This window comes from Pelophylax lessonae, assembly GCF_965119305.1.
Source record: "Pelophylax lessonae genome assembly, chromosome: 9".
In the NCBI taxonomy this organism is placed as follows: Eukaryota; Metazoa; Chordata; class Amphibia; order Anura; family Ranidae; genus Pelophylax; species Pelophylax lessonae.
Window position 1 is genome coordinate 58,210,266 of NC_138776.1, and position 15,893 is coordinate 58,226,158.

The window sequence follows — 15,893 nt, forward strand, 5'->3', positions numbered from 1 at the left end:
GCATCTAGAGTCATCACTACATTTGCAAGCCATAAAGGTCTTTTTAGATACAAGAGGTTGATGTTTGGCGTATCGTCCGCACCGGAGGCCTATCAACATGTGATTCAGCAAGTGCTACATGGTTGTGAAGGCACGCATAACATTTCTGATGATATAATTGTGTGGGGAACAAACACACAGGAGCACGATGAACGTCTCTGTGCAGTGCTAAATCGCTTGAAGGAGAAAGGGTTAACATTAAATGAGAAGAAATGCACATTTCAAATGAATAAAATGACTTTTATGGGCCATGTGCTGTCTGACAGGGGCATTGGTCCGGAGGACTGTAAAATTAAAGCTGTGTCTGATGCCAGAAATCCTGAAAACCCTGCAGAAGTACGCAGTTTTCTTGGGCTAGTGAATTACTGTGCCAAGTTTATTCCAGATATGGCGACTGTCAGTGAACCTTTGAGAGTGTTGACTCGCAAAGCAGTCCCTTGGAAGTGGGGCTTTTTGGAACAAGGTGCATTTGATGAACTTAAGAGACGGCTGACTTGCGCCACAACTTTGGCTTATTTCAATCCTACTGCACACACCCAAGTTATTGTCGATGCTAGCCCTGTGGGGTTAGGCGCCATCTTGGTTCAGAGACAATGCACAGGCAAATACAGGCCTATTCAGTATGCAAGCAGATCCCTCACTGATGTAGAGAGACGTTATTCTCAGACCGAGAAAGAAGCTTTGGCTGTTGTTTGGGGATGTGAAAGGTTTCACACCTATCTCTACGGCCTTGATTTTGAAATCATCACAGACCACAAGCCTCTGGAAGTGATATATTCGCCACGCTCAAAACCATCCGCCAGAATTGAGAGATGGGTTCTCAGATTGTTACCATATCGCTTTACAGTGCGGTACAGACCTGGACCGACTAATGCGGCAGATGCACTTTCCAGATTGCCTCAGTCTTCTGCACCTGTTCATAACCTGGCAGAAGAGTACATTCGTTTTGTGGCTACTAACGCCATGCCTCAGGCATTGACACCGCGGGAGGTTGAAGAATTGTCATCTGTGGATCCGGAAATTGCTCGGTTGAGAAAATGTGTAAGACAAGGGGTTTGGGTGGATTGTGACCCAAGCTATCACAGAATCAAACAAGAGCTGAGTATTACAGGACAACTAGTTCTACGTGGCAATCGTATTGTGATGACTAAAGACTTACGGAAACGTACATTACATTTAGCCCATGAGGGCCATCAATGCATTGTACGCACCAAACAAAGATTACGTGAGAAAGTCTGGTGGCCAGGAATTGACAAGGATGTGGAACGTTTGGTTTCTTCATGTCGAGCATGTCAGTTGGTGGGCAGCAAACCTAAACCAGAACCAGTAACTCACACTGTTCTACCTGAGGGACCATGGGAAGATTTAGCCATTGATCTGTGTGACATTCCATCTGGACACCATCTTTTAGTTGTTGTGGACTATTATTCAAGGTGGAAAGAGGTGGTAGTTCTCACTAAAGCTACATCATCAACTGTAATTGAGGGGTTGAAGAGCATTTTTGCATCTCATGGGTTGCCTAAACGGATTGTGAGTGATAATGGTGCCCAATTTACTTCTCAGGAATTTCAGGATTATCTGAAATCAAATGCTATTGAACATCATCGTACAACTCCATACTGGCCACAGGCTAACGGGGAAGTGGAATGCCAGAATCGAACCTTGCTGAAAGCTTTGCGGATTGCTCATTTAGAGAGAAGAGACTGGAAAAAGGAACTGTGGCGTTTTTCTTTTGGCTTATCGCACAACTCCACATACTGTCACTGGCGTTAGTCCTGCGGAACTTCTTTGTGGTCGCAAATTCAGGACAAATTTGCCAGACATTGGGGGTCCTCCTACGAGTCAGAAACCTTTTCGGCATATTGATGAGGAAAGGAAGATCCGGGCTGAACAGTATGCAAACCACCGCCGCCATTGTCAACCTAGTGGCCTTCAACAGGGTGATAAGGTGTTGCTTCAAAATGATCGGTTTAACAAACTGGCTCCGTCCTTTGAACCTGAGCCTTATGTTGTAAAGGAGAAAAGAGGTACTCAAGTGGTTTTAGAGGATTTAGATGGACACACAAAAGTGCGTAATTCCTCATTTGTGAAGAAATTTATTGAGTCAGAAGGTCAAGTATCGGAAGATGGCGAACAGGCAAAGAGTAGTGATGATACTGCCAGTGATCCAGACTTCAATCCACAACCATCCACATCGAAATGGCCAAGAGAAAAACGAGCAACAAATCCACCGGCCTACCTTAAGGACTATGTGTATAGTCAGGAGTTTATAGTTTAAATTTTTAGTTGTTCATCCATGCATGTTGTTAATCTTATTAATACGTTGTGCATGTTATGTTTTATTCAAAGAGAGGAGGGAACGTAGTATGGTAAGCAACGGGTTAAGTTGCTGTCTGCAAAATGTTACAATTATGTATATGTCTGGGAGCTGGGTGTGGCTGAAGTTAGTTGCATGCTGATGTGCAGTGAATAAAGAAGCAACCTGTACAGCCTGGTCTGTGTTAATACACTACAGACAGTTGTTGCTACAAAAGTACAGATTGCTGGTTTCAGTTTAAAGGCTCTTTTTCTGTACTGCTGTCTACCTTTTTCTATTCTTGTCTAAGGAGTCTGCCAGCCTGCTAGTCTGCTGTTTTATTCGACTTAGGTCGTCTTGTGCTCTACCCCTCTCTCCCTGAATTGCTATCATGAGTAATAAACTCACCTTTGTTCAGTATAAAAGTGACTGGCACCCATCTTTTCTTCAACTGTCTACATTGTACACCCCCCACCATGCCTAGCAACCTGCACCTAAGGAAAAATGTCAGCCCTCCCTGTCTCTAGGGGTCGGCCACGCTTCTGGAGGTCAGGGGGGTGTTACATTGTCATTTTCAATCGCTTTAAATCTGCAGTTTATATTAAAATAATCCCTAGTGATCTTGCCATGAAGCTCCTTGTTCATGCATTTCCGGTTTTAGGGTGACAACACTGTCTCTGTCTCCCGTTTGTGCTTCTTAGTTGTCAACCTGTCACATAGGCATACTGACGGAGACTGCAAGTGGTTATTGCAACACACATTACACGGGCATTGTCTACTGTTTTCACCACCAGGACACCCATAATGAGAAATCCCATGCAGCCATCACGGAATGTAGACAGTAGTTTGTGTCTCTGCCCCTCCCACAATGGTGCGATTTCCCTGCAGTAGTTTGTGTCTCTGCTCCTCCCACAACGGTGGAGCTTTTCCTGCAGTAGATTGTCTTTGCCCCTCCCACAATGGTAAGTTTCCCTTGCATTAGATTGTCTTTGCCCCTCCTAAAAAATGGTTTTGTCCTGCAAATTTGTTCCTGTTTAGTGTAATGAATACATGATAACACATGGGTTATGTTAATTCTTTAAAATTTACCTAAAGCTAAAACCTTGTATAGCTCCTTTAGGTCACATGACATCTTAAGGCTACAAATGAAATCAGTAATGGAAAACTTCCTCACTTCCCAAGTGTTGTAATGGCAGAAGGTCTCCACCCTGGGCTGCCATCCAAATACATTGTTGTGGCAAATGCCCCCTCCCTCTCCCGCACCCCCTTACCAATCCATCCCTACAATTACACTAAGCCGAAATATCAGCTCATAGAGGAGTTGTCCTTGAAAACAATCCCTCCTTTGACTCTGCTGATGTCCCTTTTGTTCTCTCATCCCCAGCATTGTGTCCCCATATTGTCCAATACTATCACATCTCCTCTCTTCTGTTCTCTCTCCAGATGAAGAAAGTTTTAAGAACGACTCTAGACTTCTCATTGCTCCATATGTGAGGAATAGAGGGAATTGGACCTTCCTAAACTCCCTGTTCTTCTGCTGCACCGTCATCACTACTGTTGGTAAGTGATATATCACACACTGCAAGTGCGCTCCAATCATTGTTATGTCAATGGCAAGTAAATATATGAAATTGGAAGAGAAGCGGTAGTGGTAATCTAACCACCCCTCCTAAACTGGCCATACATCTAGCAAGTTTCCCAGGCCTGTGGCCTGATGTGGTTCTGCCATTGTTACCGGTTACCTCTCCAGCCCATGTGAGCTGCTGCACAAATACCGCATGACAAAAAATAGTCTTTGCTAAAAAAATATATATATACACACACATACATATATATATATATATATACTGTATATATAAAATGTTTGGGAGTTCTAAGTAATTTTATAGCAAAAAATACTGATTTTAACTTGTAAACAACATGAGTCAGAAATGGGCTTGGTCCTTAAAGTGGAGTTCCACCCAAAATTTATACTTACCTCCATCTTCTCGCTCCGGGTCATCTGAAAAACAAATGGATAATTGCAATTTTTTTTTTTTTTTTTTTTACTTACCTTGTAGAGAAAATATACTCACCTTACTTCCTTCTTCCTCCCCTCGGCGGCCACGGCGATTCGTCACTTCCTGGCTTTTGCAATGATTCCTGGGAGCTGAACGTCATCGCTCCCAGGAATCATTGCGCCTGCACCGGCCCCGACGTCACTTCCGGGGAGCGTGCGTCATTCACTTCTAAACAGCTTCTGGGCATGCCCAGAAGCTGTGGAGGGATGACGCGCGCGCACCAGAAGTGACGGGCCGGTGCAGTGCATCGTGGGACCGAAGAAGAAGGAAGAGGACGCGGAAGAGGATCGCACTGGCTTCAAGCTGCCCACACCTGAGATGGCAGCGCTGGACATTTTCAAGGTAAGTATTTCTCCCAAAAGGTAAGTGCAACCCGGGACAGATCAGAGGCTAGCCATTGTGGAATGTGCTAGCCCTGACTGTCCCGGGGGTATTTTTATTAAAAAATGTATAACCAGGGTGGAACTCTGCTTTAAGTAGTTAAGAGGTATTTACTGGAACTACAGGTAAGCTTTATTATAGGCTTATCCATAGGTATGAATAAAAAGGCAAACTTTATTTCCTCTTTAATGTGGTGATCCTGACACTTCCCAAACGCCTGGTTTTTGGGGGTCTTTTTTTTTTTTTACAGCCGTGCATGTGCACGTTTCTGAATGCACACTGTCTGTGTTCGGGGACCAACGCAGATGCATAAAACACCTGTGCATCCTACGTGGGCAAAGACAGCCCTTCACACAAATGTACACTTAAGTATGTCCATGTGAATGAGGACCTACAATGGGACTTATGTGCCACAACCAATCGTTTAAGGCTCCTTTCACACTTGTGCGACTTCAAAGTCACACGATTAAACTGCAATTTTGCCACGACCTTGTTGCCGCGATTTGACGCGAGTTTGACTGGGCTTGAATGTCTTTGGACCTCAAAACGCTTTAAAATCATGCCAAAGTAGTGCAGGGGCTACTTTGAAGTCGGTGCAACTTCAAGTCGCACAGATATGAACGGTAATCATTGGAAATAATGGAGAACGACTTGTCATGCGATTTTGCAGTCCGAAAATCGCATTACAAGTCGCACAAGTGTGAAAGGGACCTTAAGGAGTTGTAAAGGAAGAAGGTTTTTCTGTATCTTAATGCATTCTAATGCATGCAGCAGCCCCCCTAACACTTACCTAATCTCCCTCTCTGTCCATGATGTCCACAAGTGTCTCAGTCGATTGAGATTCTCCTTCCTGATTGGCTGAGACACAGCAGTGGCGCCACTGACTACCACGCTGTCAAAGTCAGTTAGCCAGTCAGGAAAGAGAGGGGCAGGACCAAACGGCTGCTCTGTGTCTGAATGGACACACAAAGCTGCAGCTCGGCTCGGGTGCCCTCATAGCAAGCTGCTGCTGTCAATCAAATTCATCTAGCCAATCAGGGGAGAAAGGGGGCAGGGCTGGGTCGGGGCTCAATGTCTAAATAGATACAGGGAGCTGTGACTCGGCTTGGGTGCCCCATAGCAAGCTGCTTGCTTTGGGGGCACTGAACAGGAGGGAGTGGCCAGGAGAGCCGAAGAGGGACCCGAGAAGAGGAGGATCCGGGCTGCTCTGTGCAAATCCACTGCAACAGAGCAGGCAAGTATAACATGTTTACTTATTTTTTAGGAAAAAAAAAACTAGACATTACAATCACTTTAACTTGTGTTTGTAGCGCAGCCCAATTTACTTAAATGGCTGAGTTTAACCACTTCAGCTCCGGAAGGTTTTCCCCCCTTCATGACTAGGCCATTTTTTTGTGATATGGCACTGTGTTACTTTAACTGACAATTGCACAGTCATGTGACACTCTACCCAAATAAAATTTGTCGTTTATTTCCCCACAAATAGATCTTTCAACAAATTTTCTTTCGAAAATCAGAAATTTCTTGCACTATGTGATCTGATGATGCCACCATTGAATTCGGAATTCGACCAATCAAGCCTCCAATTTCACCTCATGTTGCTACAGAAAAAAATTTTTATGGCCAGGAATCTTCTTTTCTTTCTGAGAATTTTCTTTTCTTTCCAGGACTCTTCTTTTCTTGTGCTCATGAGCATTTCTTTTTTTATTATATTTCTCACACAATTCTCCCATCATTGATTAGAAAATCACTTGTTTTTAAAAAAAATGACCAACATGCCCTATCATTTAAACTCAATGGCCACACGAAAATCGGCCGTTGTTGCAGCCCAAACAAAAATTCTTAGATAAGATTCTCAAAAGAAAATTCCCATGTATGGCGGCCATTAGCGCATATTGATGGGTTTGCGCAAAAGTTATAGCGTTTACAAACGATGGGATAGGTTTATAGAATTTTTATTTATTTATTTTTACTAGTAATGGCAGTGATCAGTGACATATAGCGGGACTGCAATATTGCAGCAGACAAATCGGACACAAACTGACACTTTTTTGGAAACAAGTGACACCAATACAGTGATCAATGCTAAAAATATGCACTGTCACTGTACTAATGACACTGGCTGGGAAAGCGTTAACATCAGGGGTGATCAGGGGGTTAACTGTGTGCCTAAAATGTGCTTGGTTACTGTGTGGGAGGTGCTTTTACTATAGGAAGTTAGAGATCCGTGTTCCTGCTTTGCAGAAACACAGGATCAATACCTTCCCTACTGACCGAAAGGCAGTCTGCCTTGTTTACCACTATTCTGCTTGTGTCCCTAACGATCAGCGGGTCCTGGCAGACATTGAGTCTGTCAGTCCCACAGATTGGCTCCTGCTGTGTCCAATCACAGCAGGAGCGGGTCGTTGGTGGCGTGTGCATGCCTCAGACCTGGAAGTGCTGGATTAAGCACTAGGTAGGTGATCCTGCCCAGGAGAGCCGCCTTGCTGCCATATATTTACAGTATACGGTTGGCAAGCGGTTTTACAGATGGTGCTTTCTGTCAAGTTGACATGCTGCATCAAATTTGCCATGTGACTGCATTTAATTTGGCATGTGAACACCCCCCTCCAGCTGTATTGTAGACTTTAAGTGGGTGGTTGGGGGCATGGCTGTTTTTACTGTCCCCCTCTGGCTACTTGTGTGAAAGAGGCCTAAGTTAGGATTTCCATTTACTTTGGAGAGATTTCTTTTCACTTCCTGTTGTGTCTCTGGGACAGGGAGAAAAAAGGAAATCTCCCTAATAGGACACAAAGAAAAAAAGAGTGGTTCTAGCCAATCCCCAATTCATTCAGAAGGTTTGGGGTTTAGATAATCTATAACAGCCTTTTTCAACAAGGGTGTCTTCAGGTTTCTTTTGGGGTGCCTTTGGCAAAATGGCAAAAAAATGTTCAAAAATTGTATACAAACCAGCGGGTGAATGAAGCCTGCCTTTTGGTCACACAAAGCCACAGGTTTTCATTGTGTACCATTACAACCTTTAGCTGCCGGCGTCCTAACAACCAGTCATGTCATTGGTTGATAAGAAAGACAAAGGGTGCCTGCACAGCTTCCTTGTTTACCCCACCCCTACCCCCCTCCATTAGCACTGGGGCACATTAGCAGAATGAGAGAGAGAAGCTGATGGAGAAGAGCCATATTGGAATACTAATCAGTACCAGTGTGCAAAGGTGTATTTGCTTTGGAAGAATAAGTCACCTCTAACATTCCTACGTGTGTGGATGTTTATGTAAAACTATTCGCTTCATTTTTTACATATTGGAATAGGGTACCTCGAAATTGTGCAGAATTGTTAAGGGTTCCTTGACTGAAAAAAGGTTATAAAACACTCTATAACAATAAAAAAGACTGTTTTATTGGGAATTTGACATTTCTGTATCCAGGGCTGGGGCAAGGGGTGGGGAGGAGGGGGCCGCTGCCCTGGGCACTGTGGTAATATGTGAGGTAGGGGGGCACCGCATGGAGATTGAGGGGGTGGAGATTTGTGTTTGGAGGAGGAATTTGGGGGCAGAAGGGGGAATAAGGGGAGGAGGGGCGTTTGCCCTGGGCACTCTGGAGATATGTGAGTTAGGGGGGCACCGCAGATGAGGGGGGAGGTATTTGTTCTAGGAGGGTCAATTTAGGGGGTTTGTGGTAAAAGAGGTGATATACTGTAGTAAAGTGGGACGGGATTTGTGCTAGGAGGGGAATACATATTTTTTTTTGGGGGGGGGGGGGATTTGTGCTAGTAGGAATGATTGGTGGGTGTATGTGCTAGGAGGGGGGATGTTTGTGCTAGGAGGGGGATTTGGAGTAGGGGGGAGAGAATGTGTACTCGGAAGGGAAAATTGAGGGGTTGCAGGGGTGGCGGATTTGTGCTAGGAGGGGTGATTTTTTTTTTTTTTTGGGGTGCATTTGTGTTGGGCGGATATAGGGGATAGGGGCAGAGATTTGTGCTAGGGGGAGTGTTTTTTTTGTGGGGGGTGCAATTGTGTTGTGGGGATTTGGGGGATGGAGGGGGCAGAGATTTGTTTTGGGAAGGGGGGGATTCAGCAGGAGGGCAGATTTGTACTGGGAGAAGGGGAATTTTATGCTTAGGGGTAATGATGCAGATTAGTGCCCTTTTTTTTTTTTTGAAGGGGGGGGATTTTTACTGTTATTTAATGCTCATACATCTTGGGAGGTGCAGTTTAAAATGTTAGCCCTGGGCTATAGGTGACATTGTCCCCGCGCTGACTATGTCTCTAGTTTTACATCCGTCTGCCTTGGTTCTTGGTGTCCATCGTTTTTCTCCTGTTAATTTATTTTCTCTCTTGTCTAGGTTACGGGAACCTGACTCCCATCACCACAGCGGGAAGGATCGTATGTATGGTGTACGCTGCAATCGGCATACCGCTCATGTTAATGGTGCTGACTGACTTAGGAGACATTCTGGCCGGCTTTCTGTCGAAGACTTTTAAATATTTCCAGCGCAAATGCAAAGTGCCCAACAACTTCCGTACCTTCTCCAGCCATTCTAACAAATCCAGCACACAGTCCACCCTGGACAGTCACCTGACTGTCAAGGAGCCCCTTAACCTGACAGATGTGCTAAAGAGCCAGGCCATGGTGAAGAGTCGTTACATGCAATTGCGCAATATTGACATCTTTGAATTGATCATCATCAAGGAGAATCGGAGCGAGCTGCCTTTAAGAAGCCCCTGGAAGAGATGTCACTCTTGCCCCGATCTGGACATTAAGCCGATGTCTAACTCTGCCTTTTTCAACTTTGACAATCTAGGGGAGGAGGTTGACCATCTGGACGTTCCAGTTCCGCTCATTATCTTCATTGTAGTTGCTTACATCATGCTTGGCGCATTCATCCTCCCGGTGTGGGAGGAATGGGACAGACTAGAAGCTTTTTATTTTTGCTTCATCACGCTAACCACAATCGGTTTCGGTGACGTTTTTCCTGATCACCCAAATTATTTCCTGTTGCTGTCTGTGTACACGGTGGTTGGCATGGCCATTATCTGCATGGCATTTAAACTGATGCAGAACCGCTTGGTCTGCGTGTATAAGAAGTGCTTTATCTGCGTCAGGGGAAGAAACACCCAGATGAGCTCAACAAAAGACCAATCTTAAAACAGAGGTTGAACAGAGCATGAACATACCAAAAGAAGGTCGGACAACACAGGCAGCCATGTTTAATAGAGACAGAGACAAAACATATGCGAACATCAAACCTGCCCAAACAATTAAAATCGTTTTTAAAAATCGTTTTTTCAAAATGGCTGCCGAGAAAAAGTCAATGAATTCTCTTTGATTCCAGATTTCTTGTCTGAGAACACTGGCAGCTATCAAAGTTCCTATTTGTTGTCATGTTATAAACACAACAAAAGTCATCAAGCTGGAAATTTGGAATTTTCAGATAGTTTTCCATTGTTCTCTTCTTCAAAACGGGTTTTACAGTTTAACATTTACAGTTTACAGGAAGATTACCCAGCATGCACAGTTGTAAAAGGGATCTTCTATCGCTCACATTTAAAGTGCATCTAAAGCCAAAAGTATTTTTTTTATTTTATCCCGGATAGATTAGAGAATAGTAAAAGGCCATGGTCATTTTTTTTTTCTTTTTTTGCCATGTTTGCCATTGGAGAGATATTCCCTGGCTTCCTGTCCTTCAGAAATCTCTAAAAATTTCCAGTCCAAAGCTGGCCAGAGACAGTTAGGCTTGGTTCACATTGGTGCGACTCTAAAGTCCCGTGATTTGCAGTGCGACTTTCGTGCAACTTGTTACACTCTATGGAACTCAAGTCGCATCAAAGTAGTGCAGGAACCTTTTTAAAAGATGCTGCAACTTTAGTCGCATATATCAGAACGGGTGCCATTGAAATGGGTTTTGACTTGTGTCGCAAGTCGTATGACAAGTCACACTAGTGTGAACGGAGCCTAAGTTTCATTCCATTTACCAGGTGTTTGGAAGAATCCCCCCCTCCCAACGGGACATTGTATTCTTACAGTGGGACCTTGCACTGTCAGCATACATCAATCGGTGGCTGCAGCCGCTGATCAAAACATTTTTTCCAACATTCTCCTTCAACAGAAGTTGACCAAACAATCAACTTCTGTCAAACAGGTAGAAACGCATGCTGATCAAAATTTGGCCAGTCCCTGGTGAACTGGTTGAACTCCTGTTGCAATAACAATGATCTCCAGGAAAAATGGGGTAAATCTCCCGAGCAAAAACAGAGACATTAATAAATACCTGGCAGAGGTTCTAACTGCTCATTATTCCATCCGAAACTGATTTGCAGACTTCCTTGTCAAGTGTTGCACGGTGTTTTATAAGACGCAAGAGACCTGCATTTGCATGGGACATTTGTATTACACAACATTTATGAATTAAACAATTTGCAACCCAAAGTACCATTTCTTCAGATATGTGCAATTATGGACTGAATAAAGCAGATATGTTATGTTAATGTCCTGGCACGTGGAGTATTATTGCAGGTTTTATATTGTCAGGATGGCGATCTCTGAGAGACAGGGGAGGACTGGGCCAGGGGGCAGAGGGGAAATTGCCCTCAGGGTCGCTCTGATGCCCTGTAAAAAGGCTGCAGCGCTTCTGCCACAGACATGCCTAAAGGATTCCTGGTGAAAAGAACTAAAAAGTCATCACTGCTGACCTACTGAGTGAGGGATGAAGACAAGTACAGAGCACACACCTCTCCCCCAGCATGGATGGTGTAAACTGTGTCTAAGCAGAGGCCAGTTCCATGCACCACTGGAGAATCTCCTCCCCCAGGAAGCCCCAACCGAGCTGTCCGCGCTCCCCCCAACTGCTTCCCGTTGGCCAGGCTGGGAACCTGGAATCGGTCGGGGAGTAGAGAGTACCTGGAGCAGAGCTTCAGCTGGGAATGGGGGTTAGGAGGAGACGAGGAAGAGGGAGAGTGGGAGAGGGGCTGAGCTGCTAGTTGCATGCAGACCACCCTAGATAACGCCCACATGTGAAACTGAGCCTCTAAGTGGAAGATGATGGACATCTTCCAGCCAGTAGATGAGGCAGGAAAGACTGGGGAGAAGGCTGGAGTTCAGCTTTACAGCCAACCTGTTTCTGTAACAAACCACTAAAACTTACAGTTGTGTTGTAGAGCAGACATATTGATGTGTGATGCCTGGGAAAGCTTTCCTCTTGTAGCAGGATTTCCAGGCATTGGGCCTGATGTGGGTCTGCCATGGTTACCGGAAACGCCAGCAGCCCCTTTAAGCTGAATACCCAAGTGTGAGATTTGAGTCAAAGACCAGTCCGGCATCTTTGGTTTGTTTTGTTTATTTTATATTGGGATGGGAGAAAGGAATGAGTGGGATATTCCTCTGGCTCAACTAGGTACAAATGGGACACTTTGAAGAAAAATTCCTTTCAGCACTGTCTTGACGCCGGCTGGGGGCCGTCGAACGTTTGCTGGCGCTTGAAAAACACTGATTTGCTGAACTGCACTTGAACTTGACTTCTGACGCTCTGGTTAGCTCAAAAATCCCGAACACTTCTCCCTCCAGTCCTTGCTAACTGAGGTAGCCTCTGTATACTGCTTCTGCTGCTGCAACTGTTAACACTGTACACTGCACACTGCACACTGCATGCTGTACACTTTAACACTTCAGGGCCCAACCGCTGGCGCCCCCTCTATACTTCAGGGTCCTCTCACTAGGCACCCCCTCTACACTTCAGGGTCCTCTCACTAGGCACCCCCTCTACACCTCAGGGTCATCTCACTAGGCACCCCCTCTGTACTTCAGGGTCCTCTCAATAGGCACCCTCTCTACACTTCAGGGTCCACACACTGGCACCCTCTTTGCTCTTCAGGGTCAACACTGGCACCCCCTTTACACTTGCTCCTGCACCGACTAGCTAGCTCCTGGATCCCTATGACCTTCACCGGAGTGGTTCCCTCTCTCTAGGCAGACCCCCAGGGGCAGTTTACAGTACTCACGAACTGGGAATGCTTTCCTGAAACGTGACTTCTCTCAGCTCCGCTGGTCCTCGGCACACCGGATCCTCTCTGCAGCTCATCTCAGCCCTCGGTCCCTATAGGCAAGCCGCCCGGGACACCCAATTCTTCTGACAGGAGGAGAGACAGCAGTACCCTCCCTCCTGGGACTCTGCTTCCCGCCAAAGACGCTGCGTCAGGCGCTCCCCTCAAACTTATACCCACTCCCAGAATGCTGTGCGGCCAAATCTGCCTTTCTGGGTTGCTCCACTGCCCAAAGAGAACCCTCTCATGGAGCACAGTAGGGAGACTCTCCAGTCTCAACAGTTACACCTGGGAGACATGACAGCCCAGCTGAAAATCATGGCCCTGCTGTTAGGCAGCCAAGGCCCACTATGCTTTACCTAGCACCTACCTTGTAGGGTGCTACACTCTGAAAACCAGAACGCATATATTCAATTAGCTTCTGTGGTCCCACCTGCCATGTCTTGATTAGTAAGGCCACCCTAGTAAGGAGCCTTACAAGGGAGTAAGGAGAAGTGTGCTCCTAGGGAGTGATTTCTAACTGTGGGGGGAGTGGATGCACTGGAGGAAAAGAAAGATCTGTGTTTTAGCTAAGCTAACTTCTAGCCCCGGTTGGGCTGAGCTACACATTCTGACTATCGCACATTTGGATGTTTTTTTATGGCAACCATCACCGCACCGGAATTATGTAAGTGCAATACTTTTTATTAAACACTACAGGGAGTGCAGAATTATTAGGCAAATTAGTATTTTTGAGGATTAATTTTATTATTGAACAACAACCATGTTCTCAATGAACCCAAAAAACTAATTAATATCAAAGCTGACTATTTTTGGAAGTAGTTTTTAATTTGTTTTTAGTTTTAGCTATTTTAGGGGGATATCTGTGTGTGCAGGTGACTATTACTGTGCATAATTATTAGGCAACTTAACAAAAATCAAATATACAGTATACCCATTTCAATTATTTATTTTTACCAGTGAAACCAATATAACATCTCAACATTCACAAATATACATTTCTGACATTCAAAAACAAAACAAAAACAAATCAGTGACCAATATAGCCACCTTTCTTTGCAAGGACACTCAAAAGCCTGCCATCCATGGATTCTGTCAGTGTTTTGATCTGTTCACCATCAACATTGCATGCAGCAGCAACCACGGCCTCCCAGACACTGTTCAGAGAGGTGTACTGTTTTCCCTTCTTGTAAATCTCACATTTGATGATGGACCACAGGTTCTCAATGGGGTTCAGATCAGGTGAACAAGGAGGCCATGTCATTAGCTTTTCTTCTTTTATACCCTTTCTTGCCAGCCACGCTGTGGAGTACTTGGACGCGTGTGATGGAGCATTGTCCTGCATGAAAATCATGTTTTTCTTGAAGGATGCAGACTTCTTCCTGTACCACTGCTTGAAGAAGGTGTCTTCCAGAAACTGGCAGTAGGACTGGGAGTTGAGCTTGACTCCATCCTCAACCCGAAAAGGCCCCACAAGCTCATCTTTGATGATACCAGCCCAAACCAGTACTCCACCTCCACCTTGCTGGCGTCTGAGTCGGACTGGAGCTCTCTGCCCTTTACCAATCCAGCCACGGGCCCATCCATCTGGCCCATCAAGACTCACTCTCATTTCATCAGTCCATAAAACCTTTGAAAAATCAGTCTTGAGATATTTCTTGGCCCAGTCTTGACGTTTCAGCTTGTGTGTCTTGTTCAGTGGTGGTCGTCTTTCAGCCTTTCTTACCTTGGCCGTGTCTCTGAGTATTGCACACCTTGTGCTTTTGGGCACTCCAGTGATGTTGCAGCTCTGAAATATGGCCAAACTGGTGGCAAGTGGCATCTTGGCAGCTGCACGCTTGACTTTTCTCAGTTCATGGGCTGTTATTTTGCGCCTTGGTTTTTCCACACGCTTCTTGCGACCCTGTTGACTATTTTGAATGAAATGCTTGATTCTTCGATGATCACGCTTCAGAAGCTTTGCAATTTTAAGAGTGCTGCATCCCTCTGCAAGATATCTCACTATTTTCGACTTTTCTGAGCCTGTCAAGTCCTTCTTTTGACCCATTTTGCCCAAGGAAAGGAAGTTGCCTAATAATTATGCACACCTGATATAGGGTGTTGATGTCATTAGACCACACCCCTTCTCATTACAGAGATGCACATCACCTAATATGCTTAATTGGTAGTAGGCTTTCGAGCCTATACAGCTTGGAGTAAGACAACATGCATAAAGAGGATGATGTGGTCAAAATACTCATTTGCCTAATAATTCTGCACTCCCTGTACTTGTGAGAGGGTTTTACACTATCAGCATTTTTGTATTCATTTACGGGGTGCATTACCACCATGTGGACGACCTGAGGACAAAAGGATTGGAACAGCTCCCCAGTCTCCTATCAGAAATCAGTGCTGGGGGATTCATTATAGCCTGTATGACCTTCCGTAATAGAGGATCCTCGCTCTCTGGTAAGAGCACATCCTTATTTGGTGGCGGTGAACACACACACACACTGTGGAGGGAGTTTTGGATTGAGATATGGAATCTTTTTTCACTGAATATTTTGAAGCTGGAATGTCCAGCCTAAAATCAATACATATGGATATACACTGCACTAACTCGTGACATAAAAGCTGCCAGCACTACAATTGACATACAAAATTGTCCATAAATCACATATAAAAAGTGCAGCGCTAAATAAATCTGTAAAAATAGAAAGGAGTGCATATCACTGTGATAATTAAAATTAAAAACAGTGCATCTATATCACAAAAAGTGAGTCCATAGTTCACATAACATGGTGAAAAAAATACTGGAGAACCAAAAAGTGAAGCTGAAGTGTTCAGATGTCCAAACTCGTCAGTGAGAAAGAACCCAGCACCAACACGAAAGGCAAATGCGCTCACCGGAAAATATTGACCCAGGTACCTTACAGTAAATGGGTCAAACAGGCCAAGTACTCCTCATAGGAAAAAAATGGCTCGATCGTGAGTGATGGGTCCATATACTCCTGGATTATGATAACTTGGTCCCCCGGCAGCACACTGATATAAAAAAAGCCCAAAGTACACGTACATAGTGTAAAACTGCTTCATTAAAATGTA

At 44.9% G+C, this 15,893-nt stretch overlaps 1 protein-coding gene across 1 annotated transcript in view; it reads left to right on the plus strand.

Annotated features, from left to right (window-relative positions):
- The window catches only part of KCNK18 (potassium two pore domain channel subfamily K member 18), a gene marked incomplete at its 5' end in the record, with an annotated part of 33,817 nt that extends 23,771 nt beyond the window's left edge, over positions 1-10,046 (plus strand). Inside the window, 2 exons of the mRNA XM_082269215.1 lie at positions 3,779-3,895; positions 9,116-10,046. Of these exons, the coding sequence (XP_082125341.1) occupies positions 3,779-3,895; positions 9,116-9,918 (920 nt within the window). The 3' untranslated portion in view covers positions 9,919-10,046. The remainder of the gene's footprint in view (positions 1-3,778; positions 3,896-9,115) is intronic.
- Positions 10,047-15,893: the final 5,847 nt, after the last annotated feature.